The sequence below is a fragment of the Marmota flaviventris genome, chromosome 7, assembly GCF_047511675.1.
Source record: "Marmota flaviventris isolate mMarFla1 chromosome 7, mMarFla1.hap1, whole genome shotgun sequence".
NCBI lineage: Eukaryota > Metazoa > Chordata > Mammalia > Rodentia > Sciuridae > Marmota > Marmota flaviventris.
Window position 1 is genome coordinate 11280596 of NC_092504.1, and position 19072 is coordinate 11299667.

Genomic DNA, 19072 nt, shown 5'->3' on the forward strand with positions numbered 1-19072 from the left:
TTCTTTGTCTTTGCTCAACCTTTCTATGGTTATAGCTTTGCCTACCAACCATCTAGTACCTTTCTCCAAGATCTAAGCAATGCCTCACTTACCATCTCCCTGCCTTGACACTTAGTCTGTACACAAATTTTTAATTGCTGGGTTTTGCGAAATTATATCTGACTATGATTTTATCAGTATATAATTCTATCCTCAGCTTTTAAGGGAGAAATATGAAACAATAAGACTCAATTTTCCAAGCTAAAACACCCAAAAATTCTTCAAAATGTCTACATTTTTAAAAGAGACTGGCTCTTTCTATGTTGATCAGATTGGCCCCAAACTCCTCAGCTCAAGAAAGCCTCCAACTTCAGCGTCCCAAACAGGTAGGACTATAGGTATTGTCGGCTGCACTTATCTATGTCCCCCCCTTTTTTTAATGGCAGAAAGTTAAAGAAGGAAATTTCATACTGAATCCAACAGTGGAAAAATCAGAAACAATGGCTGGAAGCAAAGTTTCAAGGAAAAAATGTAAACAGGAGCCTCCATGGGGGCAATGGACCAAGAAAACTATTCTCCTAGAGATTCATGCCTATCCAGACACTAGAGAGCTGTACCACCCTATCCCAAAGATACAAGGGCCTAGCATCCTCAGTTTCCACCCTGTCTATCTGGGTCACTCCACCCTCAAAGTCTAAGGCATGGTGGGGGGAAAAGGAAGAATAATGTAAACATAAAAATCTGTGCCCTGGATTAAGTGAAATGCCAACACAATTGTGATGTCAGCTCATCACAAAATTCTTGCTGATAATGATATAAAATGCATCAATTCCTTACTATATGTACTAGAATATATTTCAGTGAAATTCTAAATGATAAAGAGAGGAAATTAATATACTGGTGTTTTCAAATGTAAAAGTAGGCTCTATCTCGGGAATCCTATAGGTACATAATCACTAACATGTTAAATGCCTCATAATTACAAAAGCATCATAAGGTCATTAACAGAGCAGTTATTGATATCTGATCCTAATGATCCATGAAAGTAATAGTATTTTCCAAAGCATTTTATTGTGAAGATCAAAGTAAAAGTGAAGACACCTCTGTTTAAAATCTAGTCTCAAACTGTAGAAAACAGGGAAGAATAGCAATTCCCAAAGCAAGGCAACTGTGAGCAAGGTTAATATAACAAGCATCACAGAAGGACTGATGAGAAAAGAAAACACATGGACAACAGAAAAAGTAAGGCAGCATCAAAAAGAAATATAACTAGGATACACTGAATTGCCAAGTACCTCAGGTAGACAGCTAACTATACTTGAGAGATATTAACAATTCTAATGAGAGTTCCCTTTAAATATCTGACTCATCCAGGGCAAATTTCCAACCTCTTTGTAGGAGAAAATCCAAATGGTTATAATATATAGGGCTAAACTACATAAAGAATAACATTATTTAATGATTATGTATCAAGTAAAATTTAAAATGTGTGGCAAAGAATAACTTTTGGAAGAAAACATTTTAAATATTAGATGAAGGTAGCTATTATTTCCCAAAATTTTTACTACAGAATGGATTTATCTTTCCTAGGTTTTAAGTACTATAACTTATGCTATACATCTGCACTTACCTTCACTTACCTTTAATTCCTCTTTAACTTAAATTAGAAATGTAAGAAAGCAAATCATCTGAAACTGTATCACCTCCAGAACTATGAGCTACTCTATCTTAATTCATAAACTATACATACATTGAAATGTGAATCAGTATAAGTCTATTTGCTATCATTTTTCAAATGTTCTTCAGAGCTCTAAATTATGCCATTCCAATTAACACTTCTTAAAAGACAAAGAATTTTGTAGGTGTTATGGCTAAGAATCATTTAAATTCAAACCAATTAACAGATTTAAAAGCCATGAAGAATCACTGGAAGAACTGAAATTTTCATCTTATAGCAGTACTTTTAATTTTGGTAGAGTAGTTATTGCTTGAATATCTAATAATGATCTTCAAAATTTGCTAGTGCTAGTGCTTAGGAAACAGACCATTCTGCTTTAATTATCACTTACTGATATGAATAATGTTTATCAATATTCTTTTAGCTACTTACAGATTTTAACAAAATACAATTTTGGTTAAAAGTTACTTTCAAATATTTAAAATACGATCTGTCACCTAAATGTTTTCGTGTTATTCTATAACACTATATCTTAAAACATACTGGCTGCTTTCAGAAATAGTAAATAAAAAGCTCCCCTCCTGCATTTACTAAAATAATTACTGTATAAGCTGAGCTGTTTTAAAAGACACTGTGTCAAGACATCTTGCAAAATGAATACAATTCCAATACTTTCTAGTCACCCTGTGAGCTAGATTTCCATTTCTCACAAGTCACGCTTTAACAAGTCATAAAAGAAAATTTAAATCTGAACAATTCAAGCACTATCATTTCCTTTCTTATCTTCCAAAGTCAATCATTTGTTGAAAAAATTACCAACCATTTATAAAATTTTTTTCACTGAACAGAAAGAATATAGCAGCTACTTTGGAACACTATAGTAGTTATATATTCAAAACAAATTAAGATAAAAAGAATATTGACACAATACAGAAGACTTTAAGCATTAAATACATCCTATCATTTAAATTATTTCAAGAAGTTTAAAAAGGCATAAACACAAAAAGGCAGATAATAAAAATTAACTGAAACCTAATACTTCACAACTCCAAACATTTATATAGCCAAAAATAAATGTAACAAATAAGGTTGTGAGATTTATTCCTAACTCCTGAATAAAGTGTTTTTCCTACAAGAAATAACTGCTTACTGATTGTTTTGATAATATGCCCTATAAGTAGAAAGTACATTGAAGCTTCAATGACATAACTTTGTTTATATTAAAAAAAAAAAAAAAAATCCCTTCTCAACCCCTTTTTGTCCACAAAGGTAACTGCTTCGTCACATCAACATACTCTGCTTTTATAGGCTTAGCAACCTGCAACAAAAATAACATCATTTTCACTGCTTCTTGATTGTATACTAAAGCAAAAGAGAGCAAAGATATGCTCCAACTTAATGCTAAATATCAAGAACTCCATATCTTGCAAACCAATGTGATTCCAGGAATAGAAGAACTAAAATTCCCATCTCTTATATATAAGAAAAAAGTAATTTCTGAGAAATAGCAACTTGTTAACTCCTCTACTTTGTCACTACTCTTTCTAGTTTTCCTGGCTCCTGTCAATTGTTCTGTGTGAGAAAAACTCAGTTGATCTTCCTGATCTATTACAATGAACTGGGTTCTCAAAGGCAACAGTATGTGGTATAAAAAGATAGGTTAATAGCAGAATCTGAGTGATCTAAATTTTCTTCCAGTTATAAACATAGGAGGTTCACTTGTTTATTAATAATTGAAGGGCAGCTTTTTATGCTTCTGGGAAATTCAGCCTCTACCAATGATGTATCAGTGCCAAAATGGCACTGGGTATATATTAAACAGGCCCACTATAGGGTAGGATAGGCTTCAAACAAACAAATTATGAAATATTTATCTGATGACATTTAAAAGTAGGTTCAGGAATCAATTTCCAAAATACTATGAAAACTTCAGTCATATCTAAAGCATCTCAGCGTTTTCTCAACCCCATATACTATGACCCTGTCAATCTTCACTGAAATTTACCTGGAACCAGACCCTGAATTCCTAAAGAGTTGATATTGCCAAGGCATCTCTTTAATATACTAGATTAAATAAATCTGTCTTACAAGAAAAATGAGTGTATCATCAGTGAATCTAACAGTGTAAGTTTCAGATACACTAAGAAATCAGTGTATCTGAAACATCAATACCTCTAAATTGTTAGTGAAAGCTACAATACCAGAGGAATTTTCAAATTTTTATAAGAATTTTAGTATTTCTACAATAACTTACCATTTGTAAATAATTAATCTATTATACGCATCAAAAGCCTAGCAGAACAGATACTTGAAACATCTATCTCACAAGAAAAACTTACCTTTCTAGAAGTTAATTAATGAAAATCTGTGATTGTTTAAAATGTTATCAAATGTAAAGGACTAAATCTGAAAGTAAAACAATTTGAGTAATTAGGAATCTACAAATAGAAACCATAAAATAGAAACCATAAAAAGTATTAGAATGGCTAGAATTTAAAAAATCAATTCCTTCAAAATTATCTCATTGTTAAAATGCATTACCGTTAATGTTGTCACAGTAGTAAAAGTATTCATCATTTAGAGAAGGACATGCTGAGACCAAATCCTGAAGGCCTGCACCAGTTACAGTAAGACAGCCAGAGAGATTAAGGTGCTCCAAGTAAGGCAGCCCTCCTCCCAGAGTCAAAACCCTATAAAGGAAATGGTTCGACAATTAGATCCGTTAAAATGCTTATGCTCCTGGTCCACTGAACCACTAGTTCCGCAAACCTTTCAACTTGGGAACAAGAAAATTTAAGAATTTCTGTAACACACTTGATAACTAACCTAATCATCAGGTAGGAATACATTTAGCTCAGAAAAACTATAGGTTTTTCCTAAAAAAATTCAATTAAAGAATCTATGAAACTTTTCTTTATAAGAACATTGCATCAGCTCTTATAGGAAGGAAGTACTGAACCCTGGGACTGTAATGTTCCTTTTACCAGATTGCCTAAGTAAGTAAAAAGTATCAAAAAACAATTTTTTTTCTGAAGATCACTAAAGTTTTAAAACCTAATGACCGTATTACAGTTCCTCAAAAAATTACATTTAGCCTATAACCTGGTGTTTCTCTTCTAGGTACTTACCCAATATAAAAACTTATACATGACTATTCACAGCAGCATTATCCATATAGCCAAAAATTTAAAATGACTCAAAAGACCATTAATTAATACATAGATATACAAAATGTGGCATATCTACATTAAATGTTATGTAGCCCAAAGTACTGACACATGTTATGAGATGCATGGACCTTGAAAACATGATGCTAAGTGAAAAAAGCAAACCCAAAATGATACACATTATGATTCCATTAATATTATCATGCCAAAATAAATCCACAGAAAAAGAAGGCAGGGCTTCTTTTGCCACGGGCTGAGAGCAAGGGAGAATGGGAGTGACTGCTAATAAGTACTAGGTTTCTTTCTGGGAAAGAATTCAGTACTTATAAATATTCAGTACTTCATAAAAAACTAAAACCGAAGGGAGAGAGAAGGGAAATTGCATGGAAATGGAAGGAGACCCTCAGGGTTATACAAAATTACATACAAGAGGAAGTGAGGGGAAAGTGGAAAAAAAAAAAAAAACCAAGGGGGAGAAATGAATTACAGTAGATGGGGTAGAGAGAGAAGAGGGAAGGGGAGGGGAGGGGAGGGGGGATAGTAGAGGATAGGAAAGGCAGCAGAATACAACAGACACTAGTATGGCAATGTGTAAATCAGTGGATGTGTAACCGATGTGATTCTGCAATCTGTATACGGGGTAAAAATGGGAGTTCATAACCCACTTGAATCAAAGTGTGAAATATGATATGTCAAGAACTATGTAATGTTTTGAACAACCAACAATAAAAATTAAAAAAAAAAAAAGAAAGTCAGTTATAAAAAAAAAAAAAAAAAACTAAAACCCACTAAATTTTATACTTTTAAAAAGGGGTTAATTTTAAGGCATATGAATTACATATCAATTAAAAAATCTACTAGCATAACGTACAGGAATATAAACATTCATATAAATAGAATAAAATGAAAGAGTACTAAAACAAGAGTGGTAAAGCCAAAACATATATTAAGAACAAAACTAAGGAGCTGGGGTTGTGGCTCAGTGGTAGAGCGCTTGCCTAGCACCTGCAAAACACTGGGTTCAATCCTCAGCACCACATTAAAATAAAGGCATATATATATATATATATATATATATATATATATATATATATATATATATATGAACAAAACTAAGAACATCAGTATTCCGTATAATAATTATTGAACAAGGGCTAGGGATGTGGCTCAAGCGGTAGTGCACTCGCCTGGCATGCGTGCGGCCCGGGTTCAATCCTCAGCACCACATACAAACAAAGATGTTGTGTCCGCCGAAAACTAAAAAATAAATATTAAGAATTCTCTCTCTCTCTCTCTCTTTTAAAAAAAAAAATAATAATAATAATTATTGAACAATATTACAACAGGAAAAATTGAGAAATGTGGAAAAAGGAAAGAGAAAATTAAGAAACTAACAATACAATGAATTTAGTAAAAAATAACAACAACATTATGCAGATGTAGAGAAATTAGGAAGTATGTAAACACTTGAGATTGAGAAGAGTACATTTTAGAATCAAGTGCATACTGAACATATGAGAATTTTGCCTTAGGAAGTATCTGAGAGTACTGAGAGTTCTGTGAATGCACATTTAAAAGAGGAAAACAATATGTTTTTTATCTTACATTTTGGCTTTAAAGAACTTTTTTGTTTTCACATCATAGATTGCTACCATCTCTATAGACTAAGTTAAGAGCAGCAGCAGTTCAGAAACTCCATGGTTTGACAGGACCACAGTATTAGAAATAATAAGACAATACAGGGTTTAAAGTTTAATAATTTTTCTTTCTTTCTTTTTTTGGTTCTGAGAATTCAACGCTGGGGGTTCCATCCTTAGTACTTTCTATTTATTTATTTATTTTTTTAATTCTGATACAGTGTCTCACCAAGTTGCTGAGGCTGGCCTTGAACTTGTGATCCTCCTGCCTCCTGAGTCACTGGGATTACAGGCATTGCCACTGCACCAGGGTTTGTTCCTCACCACCACTACCCAATGTGGAACAGTTCATAAAATTAAAATATTCAGTTCAAAAAATGGCATAAAAGCTCTCAAGGGGTTTCTCAATGCAAGACAAACTGCATGGGGTATAAAATTTCATATTACAAATATACTTGAGTAAGGGATTTGTGCAGCCACTGGCTTTACTGACCTTAGTAAGAAATCAAACCAGTAAAAAAGTAAACAGCAATTATAATATCATATGATGAATGCTCGCCTGGGAATATGGAGAAGGGCCTTGGGAGATCAGAAAAGGTTTCCCAAAAGTGACATAAACTGTGATAGAAATGTAATAAATGAACAGAAATCAATAATGAGATGTTACAGAGCAAATACAGCTAAACATAAACTTTATGAACTTAATGAAGTCATTAACTTTAAGAAACTCAGTGAGATACAAGAGAAAACAGGGACAATTCAATGAAATCAGGAAAAGCAATTTATTATCTAGTAAGAAATTCAACAGAGACAGGTATTATTAAAAAAAAAAAAAAGAAGAAGAAGAACCAACAAACAAATCTTGTAATTAAAGAACTCAATGAATGAAATAAAAACAAAAGAGAGCTTCAACTGCAAAATAGATCAAGCAAAAGAAACAATCTGAATTTAAAGAAAGGTATTTTGAAATTACCTAGTAAGGAGGGGTGGCAATGAAAAACAGTGATGACAACCTATGAGACTTATGGTACACCATAAAGTCATTAAGTGAGCAAATAATCACATTATGACAGTTACAAAAAGAAGAGAGACAAAAGAGACAAAGGTACAGAAAGTTTATTTAATGAAATAATTACTTAAAATGTCCAAATCTTAGAAAAGATATGGATATCCAGCTGCATGAAGCTCAAAAATGTCTAGATATTTAATTGAAATAAGTGCTGTACATGGCACAGTTTAATTAAACTGTCAAAAGTAAAAGACAAAGAATTTTAAAAGCAGTAAGAAGAAAAGTCAAGCTACATGTAAGGAAATCCTCATTATGCAATCAGCAGATTTCTCTGTAGAAACTTGGTAGGCCAGGAGATGATGAGATGAGATGAGATGAGATGAGCTGAGATGAGATGAGATGAGATAAGGGGAGGGGAGGGGAGGGAGGAAGGAAGGAAGGAAGGAAGGAAGGAAGGAAGGCAGGCAGGCAGGCAGGCAGGCAGACATACATATGTAGGAAGTAAATTGTGGGCTGGGGTTGTAGCTCAGTGGTAGAGCACTTTGCCTAACTCATGTGAGGCACTGGGTTCAATCCTCAGCATCACATAAAAATAAATGTACTGTGTCCATATACAACTAAAAATATTTTTTTAAAGTAAAATGTGACATCAAAAATATAAATTGTGAGGCAGAAGGTAAAAGTCTAGAGTTCATGTATACAACTGAAGTTGTTAAAATGATTTATCAGAACTGTAAGATGTTTTAGGCAAGCCTTATGGTAAACACAGAGCAAACAACTATAACATACATAAACAGTCAAGAGAAAGGAATCAAAACAGCACTACAGAAAGTCTCCAAAATTACAAAGATAAATAATAAGAATTTTTTTTAAGAGAGAGTGAGAGACAGAGAGTAAAGAGAGAATTTTTTAACATTTATTTTTTAGTTCTCAGTGGACACAACATCTTTGTTTTTATGTGGTGCTGAGGATCGAACCCGAGCCGCACGCTTGCCAGGCGAACGCGCTACCGCTTGAGCCACATCCCCAGCCCAAGAAATTTTTAAAAATTAACAAAATGGCAATAATGACTTCTTATCTATCCATAATAACAATGGATATAAATGGATCAAGTTCTCCAATTAAAGACAGAGTAGATAAATGGATTGAAAACGACCCAACTATAGGCTGCCTAAGAGATTACCACTAGGCTTAAGGAGAACATGGGCTGAAAATGAAAGTATGAAAGAAGAAATTCCATACAAATGATAACCAAAAGAAAGCAAGGGTGGCTATATTTAATTAGCTACAATAGAGTTCTAGCTAAGGAGATAAAAAAGGTCATTATTTAATGATAAAAAGAACTCAATTAAGAGGACAAAACAACTGTAACATATATATGTACCCAATATTGGAGCACTCAATTATACAAAGCAAATAGACATGAAGGATGAAACAGTAATATAATAATAGTAAAAGACTTCCAATACCTATTTTTAACAACAGATGAATAAGCCAGACAAAAAATTAATAAGGAAAGACTAGAATCGAACTTTACTTTAGACAAAATTTGCCTGATATTTAAAGACCTCTCCATTTGAAAGCTTCAGTATACACATTCTTCTCTAACACACATGGAATACTTTTGTGGATAGACCAGACCATATGGTAGGCTACAAAACAAGTCTTTAACAAAAGACAAAAGACAACAAAAACACAACATACCAAAAACTTATGGGATACAGCAAAAGCAGTTGTAAAAGGAAAATTTAGTGCAAGAAATGCTACATTAAAAATAGAAATAGGCTAAAGAAATAGTCTAACATTACATCTTAAGGCACTAAAAAAAAGAACAAACTAAGTCCAAAGTTAAAAGAAAGAAGGAAATAATAAAAACTAGGACACACATAAATCAAACAGAGAAACAAAGTTCACAGAAAACAAAATGCACAGAACCAAGAGTTGGATTTTTGAAAAAATAAAATCAGCAAACCCTTCGCTATTTCAAAGAAAGAGACTTGAATATATAAAATAGAAAATGAGTGTTTCATTTCCTCAGAAATGAAAAGGATTCTAACAGACTATTTTGAATAATTATGTACCAACAAATTCAATAACCTAGAGCAAGTTGATAAAGACCTAGAAAAATGAAACCTGCCAAAGATGAACTGATAAGAATTAGAAGGCCTGGATAGATAGTAATAAAAAGATAGATGTAGTAATTAAAACACCCCCATGGGCTGGGGCTGGGGCTCAGTGGTAGAGTGCTCACCTAGCATGAGTGAGGCACTGGGTTCAATCCTCAGCACCACATAAAAGTAAAATAAAGATATTGTGTCCACCCCTAACTAAAAGATAAGTGTTTAAAAAAAAAAAAAACACCCTCAACAAAGCAAATCCCAGGAACAGATAGATAGCTTTACAGTTGCATTGGCTATGTTAGTTAGTTGCATTCTATTAAACTTTCAAACACCAATACTTTCTAAATTCTTCAAAAAAAAAAAAAAAAAAAAAAACACATCAAAGGAGAGCTGAAGCAGGTACCTGCTAACCTATTTTACAAAGCCAGCACTGCCTGATACGTACGTAAATCAAAGATATCACAAGAAAAGTAAACTACAAGTGAATGTCTCTAAATGAACATAGATAGAAACAGCACATCAAATTTAAACAGTGATCAAGTGAGATTTATCCCTGGCATGCAAGGCTAGTTTAAAGTAAGTAAATCAATAATGTGATGCATCACATTAACAGAATGAAAGACATAAACTACACGATGATACCAACTGACACTGAAAAGCATTCAATGAAGTTCTACATGCTTTCTTGAATAAAACTTTTAACTGTTTAGGTACAAAAGGAAAGTTCCTCAATAAAACAAAGGCCATTTATGGGGAGAAAAAAATCTCAGCTAACATTGTAATCAATGGAGAGGAAGTGAAAGCTTTTCCTCTAAGATCTGTACAAAGCAGGACATTCACTCTCACCATTGTATCTTACAAAATACCAGAAGTACAATCACAAGCAATTACACAAGAAATAAAGTGTCCCCTCTCAAAAAAGAAAAATAACTACCTACATACATACGTACACCACACCCACAACAGCAGAATACACATTCTTCTAAAGTGTACATGGAACATTCTCTAGAATGAACCATATGTTGGGCTAAAAAAGACTTAATAAGATTAAAATCACACAAAGCATTTTTTCTAATCACAATGGTATAAAATTACAAAGCAATTATCAGAAGGAAAATGAAATTAATTAATATGTGAAAGTTAAAGAATACACTTATACAACCAATGGATTAAAGAAGAAATCATAAAGGAAATTGATACAAAGGAAAACAGAAAAACATACAAAAGCTTCTGAGATGCAGGAAAAGCAAGTCGTAGAAGGAAATGTATAGGGGTCAATGCCAACATTAAATAAGGAAGTTAGGGGGCTGGAGATATAATACAGCTCAGTTGGTAGAGTGCTTGCCCTGCATGCACAAAGCCCTGGGTTCAATGGAAGGAAGGAAGGAAGGAAGGAAGGAAGGAAGGAAGGAAGGAAGGAAGGGAGGGAGGGAGGGAGGGAGGGAGGGAGGGAGGGAATGGGAAAAGGAAAAAGAAAAGAAACAAAAGAAAGTTGGGAACTTAACTAATTCTTCAAGAATTAGAGAAAGAAGTACAAGCCCAGAGCCAGCAGAGAAAAGGTAATAATAAAGATTAGAGCAAAGACAAAACAGAAAATACAAAAATCAGTGGACTAAAAAAATTAATAGAACCAAGAGCTGAGTCTTTGACATTAAAAAAAAAAAAAGATGAAGCTTCAGCTAGATTAAAAGACACAAATTAAACAACTTAGAAATGTGAGCACATTATTACCAATTTTACAGACTTTTAAAAAAATTGCCAGATAGTACTACTAACAACTATATATATATAGGATTACCTACACAAAATAGTCAAATTTCAAGAAAACTGACTAGGAAAAGCACTAAAAACTGACTTAAAGCAGAAATGGAAAATCTGAACAGATTTATAACAAGCAAGAACAACAAATCAGTTATTGAAGAGGCCAAACCAGATAGCTTCACTGATGAACTCTACTAAATATTTAAGAATTGATACCAACCCTTATTAAATTCTACCAAAATACCGAAGAAGACGACTTCCTACTCTGTGAGGTCAGCATTGCTCAAAGACACAAAAAGAAAACTACAAGGCCATGTATACAGATGCAAAATTCCCCAACAAAATACTAGAAAACTGAAACTTATTAAAAGGATTATATACCATGACCAAGGGGTTTTAACAACTTTCAACATACGAAAATCTGTCAACATAATATACACTATATTACTAGAGGGGGAAAATACATGATCATCTCAATTGATTCAGAAAAAGCATATGATAAAGGTCAGATATGAAAACAAACATAATGGTCAATTGTGAAAGATTAAGGCTTTTTCCCTAAGATTAAAAACAAGATTAAGAATACTCATTACTGCCACTTCTATTTAACTTAATACTGGATGTTCCAGCCAGAGTGATTAGACAAGAAATAAAAGACATCCAAATGGGAAAGGAAGAAGCAAAATCATCTCTTTACAGATAATACCATTTTATATATGGAAAATCCTAAAAGATTCCACAGAAAGCCTGCTAGAACTAATAAAGTTAATTCATCATGATAGCAGGATACAGACTAAACACACATCTGGAAAAACCAAGAAAATAAGTCAATTTATAATAGCATCAAAAAAAATACTTAGGAACTAACCAAGTGTGAAAGATTTGTGCGATGAAAATGATAACAATGCTGAAAGAAATTTAAAATGGTCAAAATAGATACAAAGACAGTCATGTTCATACACTGGAACACTTAATATTGCTGTCATTATTATTAGTGAATAACCAAAAGGATCTACAGATTAGCAATCCCTATCAAAATCCAAAGGACATTCTTTACAAAAATAGAAAAAACGACCCTAAAATTCATAAGGAACCTCCAAGGACATCAGATAGCCAAACAGTCTTGAAAAAGAAGAAGATTCACACACACTTCTCAATTTCAAAATTGACTACAAAGCTATGATAATCAAAAGTGATGGCATTTCTATTTAGCATAATACTGGAAATTTTAGCCAGAACAATTAGACAAGAAAAAGAAATCAAAGGCATCCAAATTGCAAAGTGAGAAGTAAAATGAACTTTGTTGGTAAATGACATGATCTTACATCTGAAAACCCCAAAGAATTCATTAAAAAAATGTTAGAGGTAATGAATAAATTCAGCAAAATAAGAGGATATAAATTCAACACACAAAAATCAGTTTTATTTCTATATACTAGCAATGAACAATATGGAAAGGAAATTAAGAAAACAATTCCATTTACAACAGTATCAAAAAATATAAAATAATTAGGAATAAAAATCACCATGGATTTGTACACTGAAAACTACAAAAGACTGCTGAATAAAATTAAAACAATGACTCAAACATTTGCATGCTAGTGTTTACAGCAACACTACTCATAATAGCCAAAAGGTAGGAGGAGAAACTAGTATCCACAAACAGATGAATGGATAAACAAAACACAATAAAAAATACAGGAATATTATTTAATTATAAAAAAAAAGAATAAAAGTCCTGACACATGGTATAATATGAATGGAACCTTGAAACATGCTAAGTGAAATACGCCAGACTAAAAATGAACAAGTATATGATTCCACTCTAAGAGGGTTCAAAAAGAAGGTTAAGAATTTGGAAAAGAGACTACTTTCTTATCAAAATTCAAGATTTATTCCATTCCTAATGAAAATCACAAAATAGAATATTAAGACCACATGCAATTCTGACTTCATTCTAATTTAAAACCTTGATTGTCAACCTACACTTTTACAGTTATGCTTTTAGCAAGCACCAAATAATAAACTTGCCACAACTCATTCTACTTATCCCTGAATAAAACTCAGTGACGAATGCAAAGAGATACAGTGACTGTTCCTAATTAGTATACCTCAATGTTTCTGTTCCCAAAAGTTTAGATGTATGCTTCCATTAGTTGTATTTTTTCTCAAACTAGAGAAACCAGTTGTACTTAGTACTATATTACTATAAGTGGTTAATTGAAACATTTTTTAATCTAATATAGTGAATACAAAAAGAGGTAAACTCTAAATCTGTATTTTATTTCCTTAGACTCTTCCCAGGAAATGTATACAAAACACACTAACTTTATCTAGATCTTTACTCAAAAGATGCTTTTTTTCCCAAAAGTTTCTCTGCTTCATAAAACAATGGAGTAGCATTCTGTATTCTCTATCCTGTAATCCTATATTATTTTTCTTTAGAATATTTTATCTATTTTATGTTTACTATCTATTTCTACCATTAGACTGTAAACTTCATTGAGGCAGGAAATTTGTCTCCTTTATTCTGGATCCCTAGCAATTAGAACAGGGCAAGAGCAGGCACTCAGTAAATGCCTAAATAATTTCAAAGGAGTGCTTTAAGGTAATTAAAAAGAGAATCTGAACTCAAGAGTGCAGACTATCTTAAAAGCAAAAATCCTCATCAAACTCATGAAAATCCTCAGGAAGAAAAACAATTTGACTTTTTTTTTTGGTACTAGGCATTCAACCACTGAGCTACATCCCCAGCCCTTTACTGTATTTTATTTAGAGATAGGTCTCACTGAGTTTCTTAGGGCCTTGCTAAACTGCTGAAGCTGGCTTTGAACTCTCGATCCTCCTGCCTCTGGAGCCCCTGGGGTTACAGGCATGTGCCACCATGCTTGACCTTAAGTATATTTTTTGATGCTAGGGAGTATTAGGTTTGTGCTAAGTAAATTTTTCATATCCGAAATATGTGAACGTCTCTCTCCTAAAGAGAAATACATAATCAGTTTTCCAAAGGCTCATGTCAAAGATCAAACAATTATTACATAGCAGGTACTGTTTACTGAAAATGTATCCTGCATCTCTGCATCTCTATGTTACAATTATTCACCTATGTAAGCCTCACAGCTATGCTAGCTATACAGAAAAACACAATCAATCAACACCAAGTCTGTCTGATTCCAAAGCCAGTGAACCATGAACTGTCTTCAACACTATGGATAAGAGTACTTATGACCAACAGAGTTCCAAGTGGGTCCCATAAAACATTCAGAAGAAGGGTTAATGAATGTTTCACATCTACCTCTTTTTTCCTCTAGGGGGAAAAAAAAGTGGTTCGGTTTAATCTGCTAAAAGATGATGGTTACAGAAAAAAGAAAATGTAGAACTTCTCTTACATGCTACTTTTATGTCTTAAGAAAGCAATAAGCAGACCATAATTAAAAATAAAAAATTCTAAACTATTATTACACAACTAACCTACAGCCTAGCTCGGAAATGCTTTGGTTTTTGCACACACTTCAGCCGCTGTATAACTAAATTACTTCCACAGACATTCTTTATTTTTCACATCTTCTATGTGAAATCATAATATACACAAATAATACACTCCAACAAAATATGGTATACATATTTTCTGTTATACTATCTATAAAAACCATCTTATTGATCCACTAAAATACCTTTAAAAATGTAAGTACCCATTTACAAAGTATTTATTAAACTTAAATTTATATTTTTCTATATCACAAAGGGTTTGAACTGGCTGAAAAAGTTCATGATGGTATCAAGTCATATTGTTCTACCTTTCTGAAGTAAGTCAGACATTGGTTAAACCTCTTGCTTTAAATAAAGTCATTTGAGACTAAGAACATGTCCATTACTCTGGAATTTATTACTCACCTGAGACCATGGTCTGTGATCTGATAACATCCAGAAAGACTGAGAAACAAAAGTACACGGCCAGTCTCTTGATCAGGTTTTTCACTCCCAAAGTAAATTATGTCCTTTCCCCTAGGCAATGTAGTCCTTGATGATTTTCTACATATTGCAGAAGACTCTGGGAGTGCTGACATAGTTCTTAGGGCTGTTCCTGTGCAACAGAATGAATGACCACAATACGCAAAAGCTGGAGAAGCACAATGCTGCTGCCAACAGACACTAGTCCTTAGTCCAACAATATCCTTACTATAACAAGCAGTTGAAGAACAACCAAAGTTGGATGCTGTTTCCATTACACAGAGACTTTCAACATTTCTATGTCTCCATTCTACAGCATCTTCAATATCGGCCAAATCTTCAGCATCTAACATCCACACATAAGGAGAAGAGAAACTTTCAGAAGAAACAGACTTAGTCCAGGTGTGTTCGTTATCTATTTCTTCTCCAATGCCTTTGTCAGTTAAACTTTGCAAACAGGCATACCGCTTGGTGGACTGCATGGTTATGTCTTTATTTTTCCATGTAGTCGAAGTAATTTTGCTTGCAGAAGTTTTTAAAAAGCCACTTTGATGAGATGTCAGAATTCCAAGAGCTCTGGAAATCTTCTCTAGAGCCACATCTGTGATTTTCTCACATCCAGACAGATCAAGATGCCTAAGACTCTGGCAACAACCAAGCCAAGACCAACTGTAATTAAGAGGTTACAAGACAATTAATGGATATTGCTAATTTCTTCAAAAGCATGTGAATACATGTTTCTAGAAGGATTATTAAAAGAAAAATTTTAAATCTACTGTAATTATTCAAACACAATAACAATTATCAGGCATTATTTTTGGTGTTAGGGATACAAAAAAGAATAAGAATAATTAGGAACTAATAGTATTGCTAGCCTAACGGAAGGGTAGAATGGAAGAAGGACAAAGATGGGAAGAACTTACGTTTAATATTCTAAAAGTAAAATATACACACGAAAGAAAGAATAACCAATGATTAATGAAAGAAGATACAGAAGAAATAAGCTCTAGAAATTGATAATCATTAGCCTTGGAAAGAGAAGAGTTTATCTGTTCCTTTGAAATAGAAAATGCTAGGATGGGAGAGAAAGGGCAATCTAGAATAAAGGGGAAATTTATCCATGCTATCCAAGGAAGTATATCTGTAAAGAGTGAAGCCAGAAAAAAGTAGTACAGCACCAGAAAACCTGCTAAGAATTAAAATGGAGCTTTGCCAAATGGCACTTAATAGCCCAACAGAAATCTTAAAAACATAAAGCCACACTACATAGTAGTTCAAAGGCCTATACACAATACTCAATTATAAAGATGGCAAGATGATACAGAAGTTTGGATCAGGTAGGAACTATGGACAAGAAGTAAAGAACTGGAGGGTGCTATCAAGGAGTCATATACAATAGTAAAAAATAGTAGTATGATTAAACTACAACTAAATAAATGAAAAATTACACAACAATTCTACCAATTCATAGTTAGTCAGAAGTAATTATATTTAAATATTTTTTTTAAACTCACCTGTCAAATGCAGAATCTGAAATGTCAGTTTGGGTAAGATCCAGATGCTCCAAGTTAGGACAAAGTTCTAAAATCTGCCTAACCTAAAAGGAAAAACATCACTTTGAAAATTTGTACATCTTTAGTTAGATAAGCAACAGATTATTGTTAATAAATATAATCCAGTGGTTTTCAAATTTATGTGCATGTAAAAAAACATTACTTGAACAATGCATTACAAATAACATTCTGGGTTCAAATCTCTGAGAATCTATTTTAGAAGCTATAAGACTAACCCATAAAATTTACATTTTTAAGAAATACCCAAGAAGATTCTGATGTAGGAAAGTCACAGACACACTTTTATAACGACAATGACTTTCATTTGGCCCTTTTCACCATACCTTACATATTACAGAGAATCATAAAATTAGGTTTCACTGCTTAACAGCTATGAAACAAAATAAAATATTTAATCCTTTTCTAGTCTCAGTTACCTTATATATAACATGTAGGTAAAGATATCCACACTACAAAGATTGTTGTAAGAACTGAAATAATATTAAAGCCTGGGAAGACAATATTTTTCTCCCCTTAAACTCGGGAATAAGCAAACCAAGTTCTGTCACTACTTTTCTTAATATCTAAACTAGTGCTAATTTATACATACCATTTTGCTGGAAACTGCAGAACTGTACGCTAATACTAAAGTTTTTACGGAAGTACCAACATATGGAAGAACATTATGAATTAAGCCATGGAGTAAACGTTTTTCCATCTGTGCAATGCTGATAGCAATCGATTCTTCTGCAGATTCTTCTGCAAAATGGATTCAAAAATCAGAACTCAATATACCAATTTTATAATAAGGCTGTTTAAGGACTTACCAAATCATTAAGTATAAAATATTTTGTGCTGTCCTTAAACTCTCTTCTATAAACAATTCCATTTCTAAGCAATGACAAAAGTTTTGAAAAGAATTCTGAATACTGAAACAATAAAAACTCTCCAAAAGATTAGAATATATGATATCAAAAGAAAAAAATGGCCTACAGTAAACAGCACCATCAGTTATCTACCTTAGTAAAAAGAAGAGAGCTAAAAGAAATTTGAAACTGAACACAATTAGCCTGAACATCTATGAATCAAGCAAAGGAAGGTACCTGAGAATCATTAAATAGTTGAATATGAACATGGCTTTTGCATTTTTCTTAATAACTTCTGAAAATCTTGGGTGTTTACAACAGGTTACATGACTATAACACCAATCACAACAAAAACCACCAATTCCAATTCTTTGACATAAAGAAAAACATATTTATTACAATAAAAAGAATAAGCTAAGAATTTTAAAGCCTCTCAGGATCCTATTATTATTATGCCTGAAAACCTAACTGGACTGTTTCCAAAACATGAAACAGTTTAAAAGAACAAGATTTATACTCAGCATTAAAAGAGAATAAAATTATGGCATTTGCAGATAAATGGATGGAGTTGGAAAATATCATGCTAAGCAAAGTAAGCCAATCTCAAAAAATCAAAGGCTGAATGTTCTGATAAGTGGATGCTGATCCATAATGTGGGGAGGGGGCATGAGAAGAATGGAGGAACTTTGGATTGGGCAAAGGGGAGGGAGGGAAGAGGAGGGAAGGGGAGGGAAGGGGAGGGAGTATGGGGGTAGAAAAGATGGAGGAATGAGAAGGACATCATTACCCTAGGTACATGTATGATTGCACATAGGTGCGATTCTATATCGTGTACAACTAGAGAAATGAAAAGTTGTGCTCCATTCGTGTACAATGAAATGAAATGCATTCTGCTATCATGTATAATTAATTAGAATAAAAATAAATAAGTTTTTAAAAATAACAAAACTTACTTAAAATAAATGAAGTACAGTAAACAAAAGGAACATAATTCAGAAAATACTGAACTTACTACTAATGATTTTATGTACAGTTATCTTAAATCTCTCCTTTAGCAGACATATATGTAAAATGTAGAAATAAAGATTACTTTAGCGAACCCTATTTATTCTACTACAACTTTACTCTCAAGCCATTCTTTTTTGTGTACTGTTTACTGGAAAAGCTTAAAAAGTAGTAAACATCCCATAAGGAACAGTAGCTTCTCTGCATGACTAGTATAACACTTAAATTGAAAAAGCACTGAAGTAGATGGGTAGATCCTCAGTTTAGATCGTTTTGTTTTTGAAATAGGTTCTCATTATGTTGCACAGATTGCTCTTGAACTTCTGAACTCAAGAGACCATTCCCT

The 19072-nt window shown here is 33.0% G+C and overlaps 1 protein-coding gene across 1 annotated transcript in view; it reads right to left on the reverse strand.

Annotated features, from left to right (window-relative positions):
* Positions 1 to 19072, reverse strand: part of Fbxl5 (F-box and leucine rich repeat protein 5) — a 43344-nt gene that overhangs the window by 2727 nt on the left and 21545 nt on the right. The window contains exons 7-10 of the mRNA XM_027939366.3: positions 17466 to 17614; positions 16817 to 16899; positions 15246 to 15971; positions 4199 to 4347 (exon numbers count right to left, since the gene is read on the reverse strand). Coding sequence (XP_027795167.2) covers positions 4199 to 4347; positions 15246 to 15971; positions 16817 to 16899; positions 17466 to 17614 — 1107 coding nt within the window. The remainder of the gene's footprint in view (positions 1 to 4198; positions 4348 to 15245; positions 15972 to 16816; positions 16900 to 17465; positions 17615 to 19072) is intronic.